Source organism: Cupressus sempervirens, chromosome 6 (genome assembly GCF_028749045.1).
Source record: "Cupressus sempervirens isolate cs-2001-9-10 chromosome 6, ASM2874904v1, whole genome shotgun sequence".
NCBI lineage: Eukaryota > Viridiplantae > Streptophyta > Pinopsida > Cupressales > Cupressaceae > Cupressus > Cupressus sempervirens.
In genome coordinates, this window is record NC_143123.1 from 658,720,805 (window position 1) to 658,736,337 (window position 15,533).

Below are 15,533 nucleotides of genomic sequence, written 5' to 3' on the forward strand. Positions count from 1 at the left end.
CCAAAATTGATACCAGTTGTTCAACTTATTAGCAATCTCTTTCACAGAAGCAACAACTATTTCAATGTTTTCATTCTCCATCAACTGCTTCATACCAAAAAATACGAGGGGTAGGAAGTGGATTAATGCCTACGACATTGTCTTCTATCGATTCAACCTCCATAGATCAGAGGAGATTGCTTTTGATTCCTTTTAGCGGATTTTAAATTTTAATCAAATAGACAAAATCAAAATGAGAATAGCAATAGCAATTCCAATAACAAGTATTTTTGAGAATGGACAAATGCTCATTTTGGGGCTAAAAAGGGAATACATATTCCTATTCCCAATTCTGATTTGATGCACCAAACGGAGAATTAAAAGCAAATTCAAATTTTCAATTCCTATTCTAGTTGAATTCTAGGTCCTAAGTTTTAAATTTTCATTCAAGGTTAGAGGTTAGATCTATATAATCGAGGTAAGTTAATAAAATGTAATATCAAATATATCTATATATCAATTATATATGATATATAAAGGAAGCCTAAATATATGGAGGCTTTAATTTACATTTACAAAAATATCATATTTAAAAAGTAAAGGAAAATGAAAATGATGGGGAAATAATGGGCAAAGAAATGATTTTTTTATTGTCTATATAAGAAAATAAAATGAATAAATAAAATTCAAGATAATTGCTTATAGTCAAATAATAATTTAAGAAAAAAATTAATTTTATGTTTTTATAAAATTCGTCTATTTTACCATTATTTATACAATTACGTTCAACATGTATAAGTTATTAAGTTTTAAATATATATTAAAAATTGAGTTAAAAAAATAAAAACTTACTATTAAAATAAAAACATGAAAAATATTTTTTGACATGTATATAAACTTTAATATAACAACTTTAAAAAACTTAGTATTAAAATAAAAAGATGGATTGATGAAAGCTATTTGAGAAAAAACAAGTTTAAATAAATCGTAAGCCTTAAAGGAGTGCAACCATATAGTAAATGCAAAGATATTTAGATATTTTTGAACGTGTGTTTAAAACCTTAGCCTGTAACAATATGTTTTTGCTATCAAAAATTAATATTGTCCACCTAGGGTTTATTGGGAACTTTTTTTTTTTGATGAATAGTCCTTTTCTATTAATAAAATATACTAAGAATACAATTCACAAAAAAGGGGCCGGGGGATACAAGATCACCCCGTGAAAGAGTTCACACGGCCAAAGCCAGACTTAAAAAAACGGCCTCAGCCAGAAACAACAACTATTCATCAAAAAAAATAGAATAAACAACCTCAGGCTGCCAAGGCAATGCAAGTCGAGGGAGGAGGATCATCTTTATTAGGAAAGGATTGTGGGGCAGATTGGGAACATTCCAGTCGTCATCATCAGTAGCAAGATTAGGGGCAACCTCTGCATCCTTAACCTCTGGCCGCGAAGGAGAAATTGCCAAAGCCAGGCGAGGAAATTTCCCAGATTGCGCCCGCTAAGGCCCAAGAGGAGGAGCTGGGGACTAGCTAGAACCATCGCAGGGTGGGGAAGTAGAGCATCACCTCCATCTGCCATCACCACCATTGGGAGAGTGGTGGTGGGAGGCTTGGGGGTGCGACGTGTACGAGTGGCAGCTTGAGGACTGGCGGCGAGAACGACGACCACGAGGCATAGAGGCATCAACCGAGGCATCCAAAGGAACTCTGGCAATGGTGTAAGGAGCATTGCCCCAGTGATTTAACAATTCCTATAAGTGAGCAACTTCTAGGGAAACTTTATTAGCTTGCACCTAGATTTACATAATCACATTGTTACAAATGCATGCCTTAGTGTACATAGCAATGTTAACATCCAAAAAATTGTGAGTGAACAGAACAACATTCCTATCTTTCCACAGAGAAAACAAAATTTCTATCCTAAAGGTATGCCAAATTTGAGTGAATTTTTGAGAAATTTTGGGGGAATCACCCAACAGGATCATGTGCCATGAAAATGGTTCGGGCTTGAAAGGCTTGAAAAATCATGAATCTAGTGCCAATCATTTTGAGCACGCTTACAAAACCAAAAAATATGCAAAAAAGACTCATGTTGACCATAGAAGGGGCATCTAGGATCAGGAACCCTAATGTGCTTGAGCCGAGGCCCTAAGGGAAGACCTTGGAAGGCAAGGTACCAAACAAAGTGGGCAATATTGGGTTCTGTAATAGCACTCCAAATGGTGTCAAAATGTTTTCTCCATTGAGAAAGTGAAGATTGCAAATGCCACCACTGGTTAAGCGTGTCAACCATTGAAAGATGGGGCAAGAGCCATCTGTACCCCATATTGGACTTATAATTGGCAAATGGAGTAGCAAGATACCACTTCCAATCATGCCACCAAGGCCAAACAGACTGAATCCCCACCTTATGAACTAGGTGCAAGGGATGGAAGATAACAGAAGGTCAAAAGTCTGTTGATCTGTACGGACAAGGCGGTATTGAACTTGCATATCTTCCCATGACCTAAAACTTATGGTGACTCTTAAAAAGAGATCCTTAGGAGTTTGGATGCCACGTTTGAAAAAATGCAGAGCACTGGCACCTTGAATCTTAGCGAGAGGAGTACCCTGAATTGCAAACAGGGGAGACCACCAAATGTTTTGTTGATTCAAGGAGAGTCCATTGTGAAATTCATCTCCAGCCTAACGAAGCCATGACTTAAGAGCTTCCCAGGCTTTCCGGATACTCTTAATAACAAACGAGCCCTGAATGACCACTAGTTCACGCATGATGAGAAGGGTTTGAAAACCAATCTGCTTCCACAAAGACCTATTAATAGGGAAGCCGAAAGAAATGCAGTGCCTTACCAAAATCTTCCAAGATTTGTCCCCAGAAATAGCTTGGATAATCCATTTTGCATAGAGAGAAAGGCCCTATTTCTGAGTGGAAAGCAAGCCAAGACCACCAAACTCCCTTAGGAGACAACAAAAATCCCAAGAAACTCTGTGAAAACCATAATGGTCAGAGCCAGAAGCCCAAAGAAAATCTCTGAGCAAACATTCCAGCTTGAGATAGGAAGCTTTGGAGGGCGCCCAATAGGAAGAATAATACACATGAGTGGCGGCCAAAATCTTAGAACAAATCTGGAATTTACTAGCAAGAGAAAGTAGCTTGGTGATCCAATAGTTGAGCTTTTTGCTAATCTTGGCAAGCACAACATTCCAAAGCTCCATAGGAGAAGCTTGGAAGGCAAAGGGAATGCCAAGAAAGCGAAAGACTTCCCCATGAGTAACCCATTTCCACTGGAACTGGCTGAGCCAATGTGGACTTGGCAAAAAAGACTAGTGGTAGCAGAGTGGTTTATGCCATTGGATGGAAGAGCCAGAAGCTTGACAAAAGGTGTCTAGACAGTTTAAAGCATTTTTGATGTTTTCTTCATCCTCAAGAAGCATAAGAAAGGAATCATCAGCAAAATGACCATTGACTAACTGGGAGGAAGATTCAGGCAAGGAAATGCCACAAACCTGCCTTGAAGACACAGAATGAGCTAGCAAATAGCCAAAACCCTTAGCAGTAAGGACATAAAGTGTTGGAGCTAGAGGGCAACCTTACCTAATTGAATGAAAAAGTCCAAAAGCCTTAGATTGCAAATCATTGATGGTAATGCAAGCATTAGCATCACCAAAGAACATCTCCACAGACTAAAGAAAATTGGGACCAAAACCTAGAGCTTGAAGCATAGCCAAGATGAAGGGCCATTCAATGCGATCATAGGCTTTAGCAAAATCTATCTTTAAAAAGATAGCCTGCTACTTGGACTTGCGAGTCCATTCCATACCTTCCCAGATAGCAATGATGTTGTCAAGAATATATCTGGACTTGATGAAGCCAGTTTGCTCAGCCCGCACTATTAAAGGCAACATGTGCTTGATTTTGAGAGAGAGCGCATTGGCAATGATCTTATAAGACACATTCAAAAGGGTAATGGGCCTCCAATTACATTTTTCCTTAGGATCACTAGCTTTAGGTATGAATTTGATATTCCCTTTATTTATTATCGAACCTAAGCTTTTAGTATGATATGCTTCGAGATAGACTTTGTGTAGGTCAGGACCTATTTGTTCCCAAAGATGTTTATAAAATTCAAAGGGAAAGCCATCACACCTAGGAGACTTGTCATCCGCCATGGAGTAAACTGCCTCTTTAAGGTCTCTGAGGGAAAGAAGTTGCTCACAAAAAGCATGTTGCTCAATCGCAAGGCGGTTTCGAGTAACAGAGATACACTTTTTGAGAGCTTCCTCCTGAGCAACCAAATTTCGCTGTGAAGCAAAGATGTTCTCATAATGATGAATGAATGGTTGTAGGATGTCAGGGAGATTGGACAGAACAACCATTCTTTGTTTGATCTTTTTAATCCCAACATTGGTATGATGGGTCCGGAGAGCCTAAAAGAACTCCTTCGAGGCTTTATTGCCAACCTCCAACCAGTGGAGATGGGCCTTGAGTTGAGCTCCATGGGTAGCATAGTTGTCAGCAATTTGCTTGTCATGGAGAAGCTTGGCAAGGTGAATATGCAAATCCACATCAAAGGGGTTGAAGGTGAGAGCCTCAGAGGCTTTTTTGAGGGTGAGGGTGTTGGCTTCATAAGAACGTTTCCTGAAAATTTCCAGCTGGTGCCCATAGATGTGCAGAAATCGAGCAGTTCTGGTAATGGCATCATTCCACCATTTAATCCATCCCTACTGGGATGGAGGACATGGCTCCAAATTCCAGACACGTTGGATGTGCGAGATGGTGGAAGCATGCAACAACACAGATGTGTTGAGGAAGAACTGAGACTTGGCCACCTTGGGGACAACTGTTTGCCAAGAAATGAAAAAATAGATGAGATAGTGGTCGGATAACGTCACATCTGTCAGGGGAATGACAGGTAGATCTCGATCTTCAGAAAAAGAGAAAAAAGATTGTGCAGAGATCATAGCATGATCGAGACATTTTAAAATGCGATCAGAGCTAGCTTGAAAGTTGGACCAAGTGTGCCAGACCCCACTACCCTGGCGATGGTTTGTACTGGGATCAAAAGGGCCCAATTTATTTCCCATGTAGTACCAGGCTTCTCTTTCCCCAACTGTCCAGTGAAGGGGCAGAATGCCATCTTTGTCAGATGCCACTTCAACCATATTGAAGACCCCACACATGACCCAAGTAGCAGGAGGCAAGTTCTCAGCTAGCCAAACCCACATCTGGGACCTTTCCATAGCATCATTGGAGGCATAAACATTAATGACTCCAAAAGAATGATTGTGAATTGAAAGTAAAAGCCAGATAATTCTATGCATGGGGTCAAAATCATGCGAAATAATAGTAGAATGAAGGCGAGGTGACAGGAGAGTAACTACACCACCTCGGCCAGGTTCATGCTGAGAGGAAAACATAATGCCATCTTGCCAAATGGCGCAGCACACAGCAGAAAGCATGAAACCAGAAATCTTAACTTCTTGTAGGTAGAGAAAATCTAAATTACCAAGTCTATGACGAGTGTCCCAAACATAGAATTTTCTAGGGAGGTCTGAAAGACCTCAAACATTCTAGGAGAGGAAGTTCATGAGAACTCTTCCATATCATCCTCGTCCTCAAGAGAGGAGTAGCTATTCTGCAAGAAGGTAGAAACTGGGTGGAAGTCAGTCAGGAAATCCTCTGACCTTATAGCTTGCCATTTCACTTCTAGTATCTTCGCATGTTTAGGAGGACTGCGAGACTGCCTTGTCTCTGATGGCATGATGGAAGAAACTGCAAGAGGAGCACGAACCCCAGCCAAGGAAGAAACCCTGACGACCACCTTAATCCCCTGTGTACTAGCAAGGTTTGGAACCTACGAAACCCTTGGAATAGGCACTATGGAAGCCGCTTGTGTCCCCACGCTAGCTGGTGCGGACGCTCCTATGGGAATAGGAGGAACTGCGGTGACCGTCACATAAGATTGCTTGGGGGACAAGGGATTCAAGGAAACCTTGCCCTTGCGCCCAACAGTAACCCATTCTTCTTTTTTTCCTTTGGCTTATTTGGCAGACGCTTCTTTAGGCGTGGGCTTGACTCTAGGTGTAGCCAAAGGGCAATCCTTGATCTTGTGTTCTGCGGATTAGCACCTATAACAAGTGTTAGGTAGATTCAAGTAAAGCAACTTCTGGGAGAAGGTTTGAGCTCCAATCTGGATTTCCACAGAATCCTTGAGATCCTTGGAAAGATCAACTTCAACGTAAACGCGTCACTGTAGGCGAGCACTAAAAAATTTCTCAGGCTCCTTAGTGACAACTTTGCCAAGGGCTTTGGCAATGGACTCAATGAAAGGCCAACATGGCAAGGGAAGATCTGGAAACTCGACCCACACAAGAACCCTAAGCTTTTTATCATCCGAGACTGTGAAGTCTCGAGACCATTTTTAGAAAACAAGCAAAGAGGAATGCACAGACCAAGGTCCATTGTTAAAGACCGAATTTGTTTGCGACGGGTTAGCAAAGCGAAATTAAAAAAACTTTGGTAAGGTTTTGCACAGCATCAAGACGGACTGCATGAGGAGTCCAGCATTTGTTAACCCAGTCTCGGAGCATAGCTTCAGGAAGAGTCCTACCAACAAAATAACCTATCAAGGTATGTTGCTCTAACCAGTCACAAGCAGCATCAAATTCTTGCAAATGAAGGATAATGTCAGGATTACCTCGTGAAAGACCTTCAGGACAAACTTGCGCGAGCGTTTGTTCTAAGGCGGCGCCATGGCAGTCCGAAGCAGCATCGTGAATACCAGAAACAACTGGTTCACTGCTGGCCAGAGCCATTATATCCTAACCTAAAAGCTCCCACAGTAGATGCGGTTTGACAAGTGGTACCTACAGAAGGAAAGCTCAGACGAAGAGTCGTACACAAGAAAACTGAAAGTTCGCATGAAGTAAGAAACCCTAGTAGAGTGAAAAACATTTGACCAAAAGTCTTTAACATTCAAACCTTTTGCCATCGGGAACATTAGTTCCCTATCTTATATAAAATGGATCACTCTCAAAATCAATATTTTTTTTTTATAAATTAATAATTAACAAAGAGCATAACATACATCAAATTGTAATGTATTTTAACTCATTCCCATGTAAACATTTTATTAAAAACATATTTTACCAAATATATAACACCGTCACAAAATGCAACCATCATTGCCGATGAGGGAAAATGGCATGCTCGTGAAAGACAATTTTCCCGTTGAAACCGTTGCAGAAGATAATGCTTGGTTTTGCGGATCTTGATTTCCGTGAGATTTGAAGGCCGGTGCTTCCTTTTAGAATTGCCTCAAGTTGCGCAAATCTCCTGTCAGAAATATCGTCTTACATGTCGGATACTTTGAAAAAATGTCTCCTTCCCAAGGCAGGAATTTCATGAATGCCCACAACCCCTCACGTGTCTTGCGCTGCCGCTACCCACTTATCACATTACTAACCAAATAATTTCATCGATTACAATGACAGGCACAGCAATTCAGTACTTTTGCCGTGTTCTTGACCAATTGGGTCGGTGAGAGAGACGCGACTTGAATATAAGTTAAAAATCTCTTCTTTTCTTTTTTCGACGCTTTCAATCAGATCATGAAACAGAGAGAGTTGCCATGGCGTCGGCGTCTTCTCTTACTGTCAGATTTGGACCAGTGCGATTTGATCGGATTTACAAGGTTTGTTTCTTCTGGTATGAGTCTTTTGTTTGAGTGCTGTTAGATTGATTTACTGATTGTTCAGGCATGGCTTCTGCAGGGATCTTTCGGCCAAAAGAAAAAATGCATTTTAGGGTTTGAATCGGTTTCTAAGAAATTTAGTGTTAGGGTTCATAACGTCAACGTTTGCAGGCAAATCGGGCATAGCGAAAACTCCTTTGGGGATGTGAAATTTCTGTTGCAGAGTCACATTATTGAAGATCAGTTTGATGAGTCCTATTTTAGGGTTTCCGTGGAAGTGCTGAGAAAGAAAGAAGATGAACTTAGTGCTTCGGAAAGAGCTCTGGAAGTCCATGTAAAGGAGCTGAGTAGGATTCACAATGATCTGAGCCTCCGAGAGAAAAACTTTGCCGACTCTCTTGCCCTGCAAGCCGTGCTTCAACGAGAGTTGGAGAAGTCTAAACATGATTATGATGCCCTAGTTTTGGAACTTGATGGTATCAAGATCGAACTCGGGGAGAGGGAAAGAGAGGTTTTTTGTGCCCAAGAGGCGTTGGTATTGAAAGAGAAGGAGCTGAACATCTTAAGGGAAGAGATACAGAGCAAAGATGATCAACTGGCCCAAGCTGTATTGAGTTTTAGGTTTAAAGACCGTCTTTTGAGTGAGGCAAATCTGGTTGTTAGCAGACAAGAGGGTGAGATCACAGAGATGCAGATGCTTTTGATAGAGCGGGAGAATGATCTGTCGAGGTCCCAAAGTGAGAGAGAGGAAGAAGTAATGAAGCTTAAGATTGCTGAGAATATCCAGGAGAAAAAATGGGCGGCATGGATGTTTGCCCTACAGAAAATGAAAGAAGTTGCTCAGGAGGTTTTTAAACATCAAGGGATAGCCTCGCTTGGTGATGAAGAGTTGCAGAATGTGAGAGATAGTCTTTGCGCTGTGAAAGAGGAGCTCCTGAGGTCTCAGAGATTGCTACAGGAGTCTCAAATTAAATTGTCCGCCCAAGAAACCCTAATTGAAGATCAAAAGCAGGAGCTGCTGAAGCAGAGGAATGCAATAGTTGATTATCAGCAAAAGTTGAGAGATGCGCATTTAGAGATTGAGAATGAGAGGGAAAAACTTTTGGTTGCAGAGCAAGAGAATAATGTGCTTCAAAATGGGTTGTTCTATGAGAAAAAAACCGTGGAAGAGCTAACAGCGGCCCTGCAAAGAGATAGAAGCCATTTGCGGCAGAGCATGCAAGCGGCAGAATCTCTTGAGGAACAACTAGAGGAAAAATGTTTAGCTCTCGCGGAGACCAAGACATTGCTAGGGTTTAAAGAATCTAAACTGGTTGCAGTGATGCTGGAAATGCAGAAACTCAAGTCTGAGCTCTCATCAATGGAAGTCATGTTGGAGGAAAAGGGGAATGATCTCCGCTCAGCTCAGAAATATATTGAGGACCTGCATGAAGAAATCTCATGGTTGAAAGACCAAATGGGGACTAAAGAAGATGATCTTCTCAATGCGACACGTTTGTTGCAGCACAAGGAGACCAAGATGAATGTGATGCAGCATGACTTGGATAGTAATAAGATCAGATTGTCTCAGGCCGAGAACATGGTGGAGAACATAGCTAGTCTAACGAATACCCTTGTGGACTCTGCCGCAGGAAGCAGGATTCGAAGCATGGATCAAGATTCATTGCAGATTCAAGCCAACTGCGATCTGTTTTCATTGAAGCGGGAACTGATAGAAAAGGGGTTGGAAATCCAGAGTCATTTGGAGAAATCGGGGAAAGATTTGGAGAAATATCAACAAATGGAAGCTGAGATTGAATCTGTAAAAGGGCTTCTGAGGGATAAAGAAAAAGAACTCATGGGCGCCCAGAGAGCTCTGGTTGTGAAAGATGAGGAACTCAAATCTTTCGTCAATAGATGGGAATGCAGAGAAAAGGAAATTATGAAAATGAGGGAGGATGTGATTCAGGAGGCAAATGGTCTGAAAGGCTTGTATGCAAGTGTGGGGAATAAAATTGGGGATAAAACAATGGGGGAATTGGCATTGGAGAAGCTTGAGCTTGATGCTGTTAAGTTAGAAGCCGAGGCTGCCATGATTGCATTGGAAAATCTTGTGGATCTTAGCAGTAAATTTCTTAAAGAAACTAATGGATTGTCTCTATTTGAAAGAGAAATATTTGAGAATACTAATCAGTTGGAAAACACTTTGCCGGAATCGTCAATGGCAGACATTGTTGATATAAATCACCGAGCAGTTGAAAGGGATATGCCATTTAACAATACAAAGGAAGCTGTTACAGATGTCACTGAAAAGGCAAACCAGTTATTTGAGGAAGCCCGGGAAATAAGTTCCAAAGACCACCTAAACAAAGCCAAAACGTCCTGTGATGAGAAGAAAGCTTCAAAGCCATCTGAGAAATTAGTAATGGCCGTTGCCTAGAAAGGCATGTTGTTGTGGAAACTGATTATATAGGCATAGCCCGAAAAAGAAAACGAACTCGTTTTTTGTAAGAGTCGTTTTTATCTTGTCATCACGTGTACAGTGTTCTGATGTGAAATAGAAAGTTCTTGTATACTTTCCCCTTCTGCATGCATAAATTATTATCCTTGCATGTTGAGGTTTTGTCCAAAGACCGGACATGTGGTTTTACTGTAAAATGTTAAACCTGTTATTGTTATAGTTTAGTGAGATGAATATAAATGAAAGAAATATAAGATATATATCTTTCTATTTTGAACATATGAAATTATATAACTCACGTCATTAGAAGGGGAGATACCTCACTGCCCCTCACTTAGGAGACACATCCCTTCATGGACGGGTCTCCCAAACCTTTCAAAACTCCCACATATAGACATTGTTGTTGCTGAGCATTTTCCAAATGTTGTTTGTTTTACCCAAAACTTGCAAATATAAGCAACATTCAAGATTGTGATAACTAGCAATTGCACCTTGGTGTGCAATAGTGTTGAGATATGATAGCTTCAGTCAGAGTATATTGAATACTATTTGCCCATATATGTGAATGTATGTACTTGTCATAATAAATCTAGGAATATACTTGAAAACTGACCAACATAATCATATGAGACTAAAATGAACTTGATGCATATATATATTCTTATCTTGCTTCTTATAATAATGATCGGTTAAGGCATATTGCTAATCATATGAAATCACTTGCTAGTTAGTATTTACTAACTAATCAAATCCTTATGGATCGGATTAGGATTGGATTAGTTAGTGCATTCTAACTAACAAATGCATAAATGACTTTTCATTTGAATAGTCATGACTGATCATGGATTGATCATTGAATATAATGTATACACCATCATTGAAAGGAGTATAGACATTGTAATTGATAAATGTTCTATACCTTCCTACAATCTTAAGATTGATCATATTTGCATAATTATATTTATCCTAATATATAAAACTATCTTACCTTAACATGATATCAGAGCCATGGTGAAAATCTTTTGCATTAGGACAGGTTATGTTTAATGATCGACAATGGCCATGATAGTGTTAAAATGTCTAAACTATTGGCATGGGTTGCAACATGTCATTGATGCCAAAACATAAAGTGTAACAATGAAATAATAAATTCATATTTTACGCAATACCTTAACATCTGTTTGAATGTATTGAACATCTTCAGTTTTTTGCAGACAAAGAGATATTAAGAACACTTGCAGAAGTAATATATTCAAACATACCTGTAGTAGTAGCCAATGCACAAATCTGATTCCAACTATACAATTATGAAGCATAGACCTCCCATAATGATGAAACTGGAAATTTTGTCCTGACAGGCTCTATATGAACTATAGATTTAATTCATAAAATGGTAAATTTATTTCAGATTGGGTAATGGTCCTTCATGTCTCTATCGTAATCATACAAGAAAAATGAAAGTTGGTTTGTATTTAAGATCATAAGGGTAGCAATTTTTCTTTTGAAAGGCTCAGACAATTACAAGGCAATACAAAAATTAATTGGTCTATTCTAGAATGATCAAATGGCAAAGCAAAAGTATTAAAAATTAAAAATTTATTGGGATACCACCTGTAAATGTGCCATCTGCAGATTTTTTTTTGATCAATGGACAAAAACTATTGTTTACATGACATGGTAGGATAAAGTTAATATTCATTTGTCTTATTAGACACACAAACATGCAGATTACTCATCATACAAACATGTTTATTATAATTCAAACATAAGTGAGTTTATTTGAAATGATAGTGGTGTCAAATAATTGGTTGACCTGTCAAACATATGTGAGTCCAGATAATAAGATTGATGTGGCAACAAAGTTTATTTGTTATGTGTGGACTACATTTGTTATTGGGTTCAGAGTCTCTTAAATTATATAGGAGTTTGTGTAACTAATGCGGCGGTTGGAATACCTGATACTAAATGGGTTTATATATAAAGGAGTTTCATTTGTTTGAATCATTTTCTTGGACAAGTAAGAAGCAAAATTGCATTTCTCAATCTACAACAAAGGTAGAGTATGTTGCAACAATAATTAATTGTTCCAATGTTGTTTGGTTCAAGAAAATGTTGGTAGGTATGGAGGTAGAAATCAAGGATCTAGTGGTTATCTTATGTGATAATGCAAGTGCAATTAATATATCAAAAAATCCTATAATGCATACCAAGACCAAGCACATTGCAATAAAATGTAATTTTCTAAGAGAATTGATGCAAGACAAATAGGTGAGATTGGAATATATGAATACTAAAGAAAAAATTACAAACATATTCACTAAACCATTACCTAAGGATGCATTTTTGTATGTAAGAGGTAAGTTAGGGGTTATTCCCCTATTTGAAGCTCCCTAAATGAAGTTTAGTGATGCATCAACCAGAGCATTTTGAAGATCAATCAAGTTGATGCAGTAATGAAAGGGAAAATTGTATATGAATCTATACATCATGTACATTGATATTAACTGAATATTGTCTTTAGCATAAGATGTCAAAGAGGAAGAGTTTGTGTCATATCACAAAAAATTTGTTTGAAGATGTCAAAGAGGAAGAACTTGGTCTAATATCAAAGAGTGAGAGTTTTCTATCAGAAGAAGATGTTGAAGACAAAGTTTGCTGACAGAGGGAGAAATTGAAGTCAGAGGGAGAAATTGAAGTTAGAGGGAGCTCACATTGATAGAGGGAGTTCTTATGAATGAGAATAAGAATGAAACTAAGGATATTTTTCTTATTTTATTTTCTATGAAATTTCATTGTATTATGACATATTGTGTTGCCATCAATGCCAAAGAGGGAGATTGTTGAAAACAATTGATCAATTGTATATTGTCTTTGATGTTACACAAACTGTCATATCTTTACCAATCAGTGTATGCCAAACTCACATGAGTGATAAGATAGCTTCCTGTGTCTATTGAGCATTCCATTATTTGTTAAGTTTAGAAGATAGTGTCTATCAAGTTCACTAGGGCATCAAAGAGAAGTTTACAGAAGTTGAGTGTTAACCGAGCTCACTTGGTGAACAAAGGAAAGTTGGATGGAACCAGAGTTAATTGAGTTCACTCGGTTACCAAAGGAAGATTGCGAAGATGCAATGTTAATCAAGTTCACTTGGTTAATATAGAAAAATCATTCTAGTGTTAGTGCCTACTGAGCAAGGTCGACTAACAAAGGATTTTCTTGTTTTGACATATTGAGTTTAATGGATTTTTTTGTTGGTTCTAGCCGACTGAGGAGATGAATATTAATTATTCTAAGTTGTATTCAAGCTAGCTTGACAATGTATATGATATAAGTTTAAGGTCAAGTTGAGGATTGAATAAAAAGTGAGAATGTGTAGAAGATAAGAAGATGCTTAGAGGAAGCGAATTGGAAGGATAAGAAGAATATCCTTGTTGGGAGGCAAATATTAATCTGATTAGGAAGGATCAAGTATTCGAGCTAGAATTGAGATCTGAAATCAACAATATAGTTGCATCAACAATCAAGTCATTTCATTGTTACTCTCTAACCATTGTAGTAGTGTATCAAATCTCTTAACAGAGTTGGCTTAACACCTATTTGCCAAATCCTTCAACAAGGTGACATTTCTAGATTGAAATGTCTAAAGGCCTCTAACAAGGCCACTTCTAATAGGGTGATTAAATCCTCTAATAGGTTCACACCCAACAGCGTGTTTTGTAACCTTTAACAAGGTTGGATCCTAACAAGACTCACTTCAAAAGAGTGAAAAACAATAACTAGTTGCAATTGGTGGTTTTTCTAGATTGGGTTTACACGTTAAATCTTGGCGTCACTTGTGTTCATGCTATTTCTTATATGTGTATGCAACTAAGTTAATTAAGGTTAATCATAGTTAATATCTTAAGATCTACATGTTTAGTATTTGCCAAGTAATAGTTGATATTATATTAGTGCTTGCTGAGTTACAACATATTGTTAGTGCTAACTAAGTGCCTATGTGTTAACTGAGTAACTATAGTTTCAATAGAGTTTATGTTTTGTATTGGCATCTAAGGGATCTAGGATTCATTTTTGTGGTAACTAATTCATCCCTCCCCTCTTAGTTACTCCTTTTATATTTCCAACACTTATCTTTCAACTCTCTCCCTTCTTTCATGCTCTCTCCCACATATCTATCCCCCTTAAATACTCTCTTTTGCTCTCTCCCCTCCCTCTTTTCACCATATCATCCCCTAATTTAACTTCTATCTCTACCTCATGTCTCTCAGCCCTACCTCATGTCTCTCACCCCTTCCCCCTTCTCAAACTCTTGCTCTCACATTTTCTTCATTTAAATATGCTCTTGGACTCTCTCACCTTCCTCTTTGCACCATATCATCCCCTAATTTAACCTTTATCTAGATGACACCTTGATTACATGCTCATAGTGGCTCTAGATATAATAAATTTTCTAGATACTATAATCCATATATGTATCATTTTTCACCATTAATTATTATCTTCAAACCATAAATTAAGTTAATTCAAGAATTTGTTAAAAATATAGAAATTTAATATCCTTGTTAAGTTTTAAAATATATGTATGTTGGCTTATATATATTTATAGATGTCATCACTTTTTAACTTTAACAATCACATTTCTCATATGAATCAACCAAACTAACTAGCCAACATAAATCATAAGTTGTTAAACTATTATTATTAATTAGCATTAACACTAGATAATGAACCAAACAAATTCTCATTGATCTAAAGGGGATACAAAAGTAATTTGCAGCACCCATAAACTCTCTACTCAATCTCTTAACTATTTTTATTGATTAACTAGTGCCAATACTTGTATGTAGCCTCCTAATGCCAACCTTTTACATTACATTAATATGCAAGCAATACTAACCAATCCTATACATTGACAAGTGCCTTGTGCCACTACCTTGTACAATGTGAGGATCTATTATAGATCTTCTTGATACTACTTGACATAATCACTCTAAAATTTCCAATCAGTGTGTCCTTGAACATCTATACTGCATGTGTTAGGAGCAATTTACTTCAAATATTTTCCAATGATAATGACTATTATCTTCATTTTCCCTTATAGAAACAACATGTTAGGATTAACCATAGAAAGAAATAACAGCTACATGCAAATAAAACCAATAATAGATCCCACAAAAGAGAACACAAGACACACAGATTTAACATGGTTCACCCAATCTTTGAGCTATGTCCACCAACAACAAGTCCAATATTATTATTATCTAGTGATTACAATCCACAATCTCTTACAATTCAATACCACCACAAGAAGCTACAATATCACCATACATTCTAAAATCCCTAACCATAAGCCATTTTATACAAGCTTTTGCTGCTTACAAAATTAGGGCTAGAATAAGTCATCCAATAGAAAA

The 15,533-nt window shown here is 38.1% G+C and overlaps 1 protein-coding gene across 1 annotated transcript; it reads left to right on the top strand.

Moving 5' to 3' along the window:
* The first annotated feature begins 7,477 nt into the window (after window positions 1–7,477).
* Window positions 7,478–10,230, top strand: LOC149553915 (protein involved in starch initiation 1-like). The gene is made up of 2 exons (XM_089789257.1): window positions 7,478–7,676; window positions 7,756–10,230. Exons 1-2 carry the CDS (start codon window positions 7,614–7,616, stop codon window positions 10,093–10,095), a joined length of 2,403 nt encoding a protein of 800 aa, XP_089645383.1. The 5' UTR covers window positions 7,478–7,613; the 3' UTR covers window positions 10,096–10,230.
* The last annotated feature ends 5,303 nt before the right edge of the window (window positions 10,231–15,533 follow it).

Coding starts and splice junctions, on each gene's coding strand:
- LOC149553915 (XM_089789257.1), top strand. CDS start 7,614: ATGGCGTCGGCGTCTTCTCTTACTGTCAGATTTGGACCAGTGCGATTT. Junction 7,677..7,755: donor GATTTGATCGGATTTACAAG/GTTTGTTTCTTC, acceptor TGGCTTCTGCAG/GGATCTTTCGGCCAAAAGAA.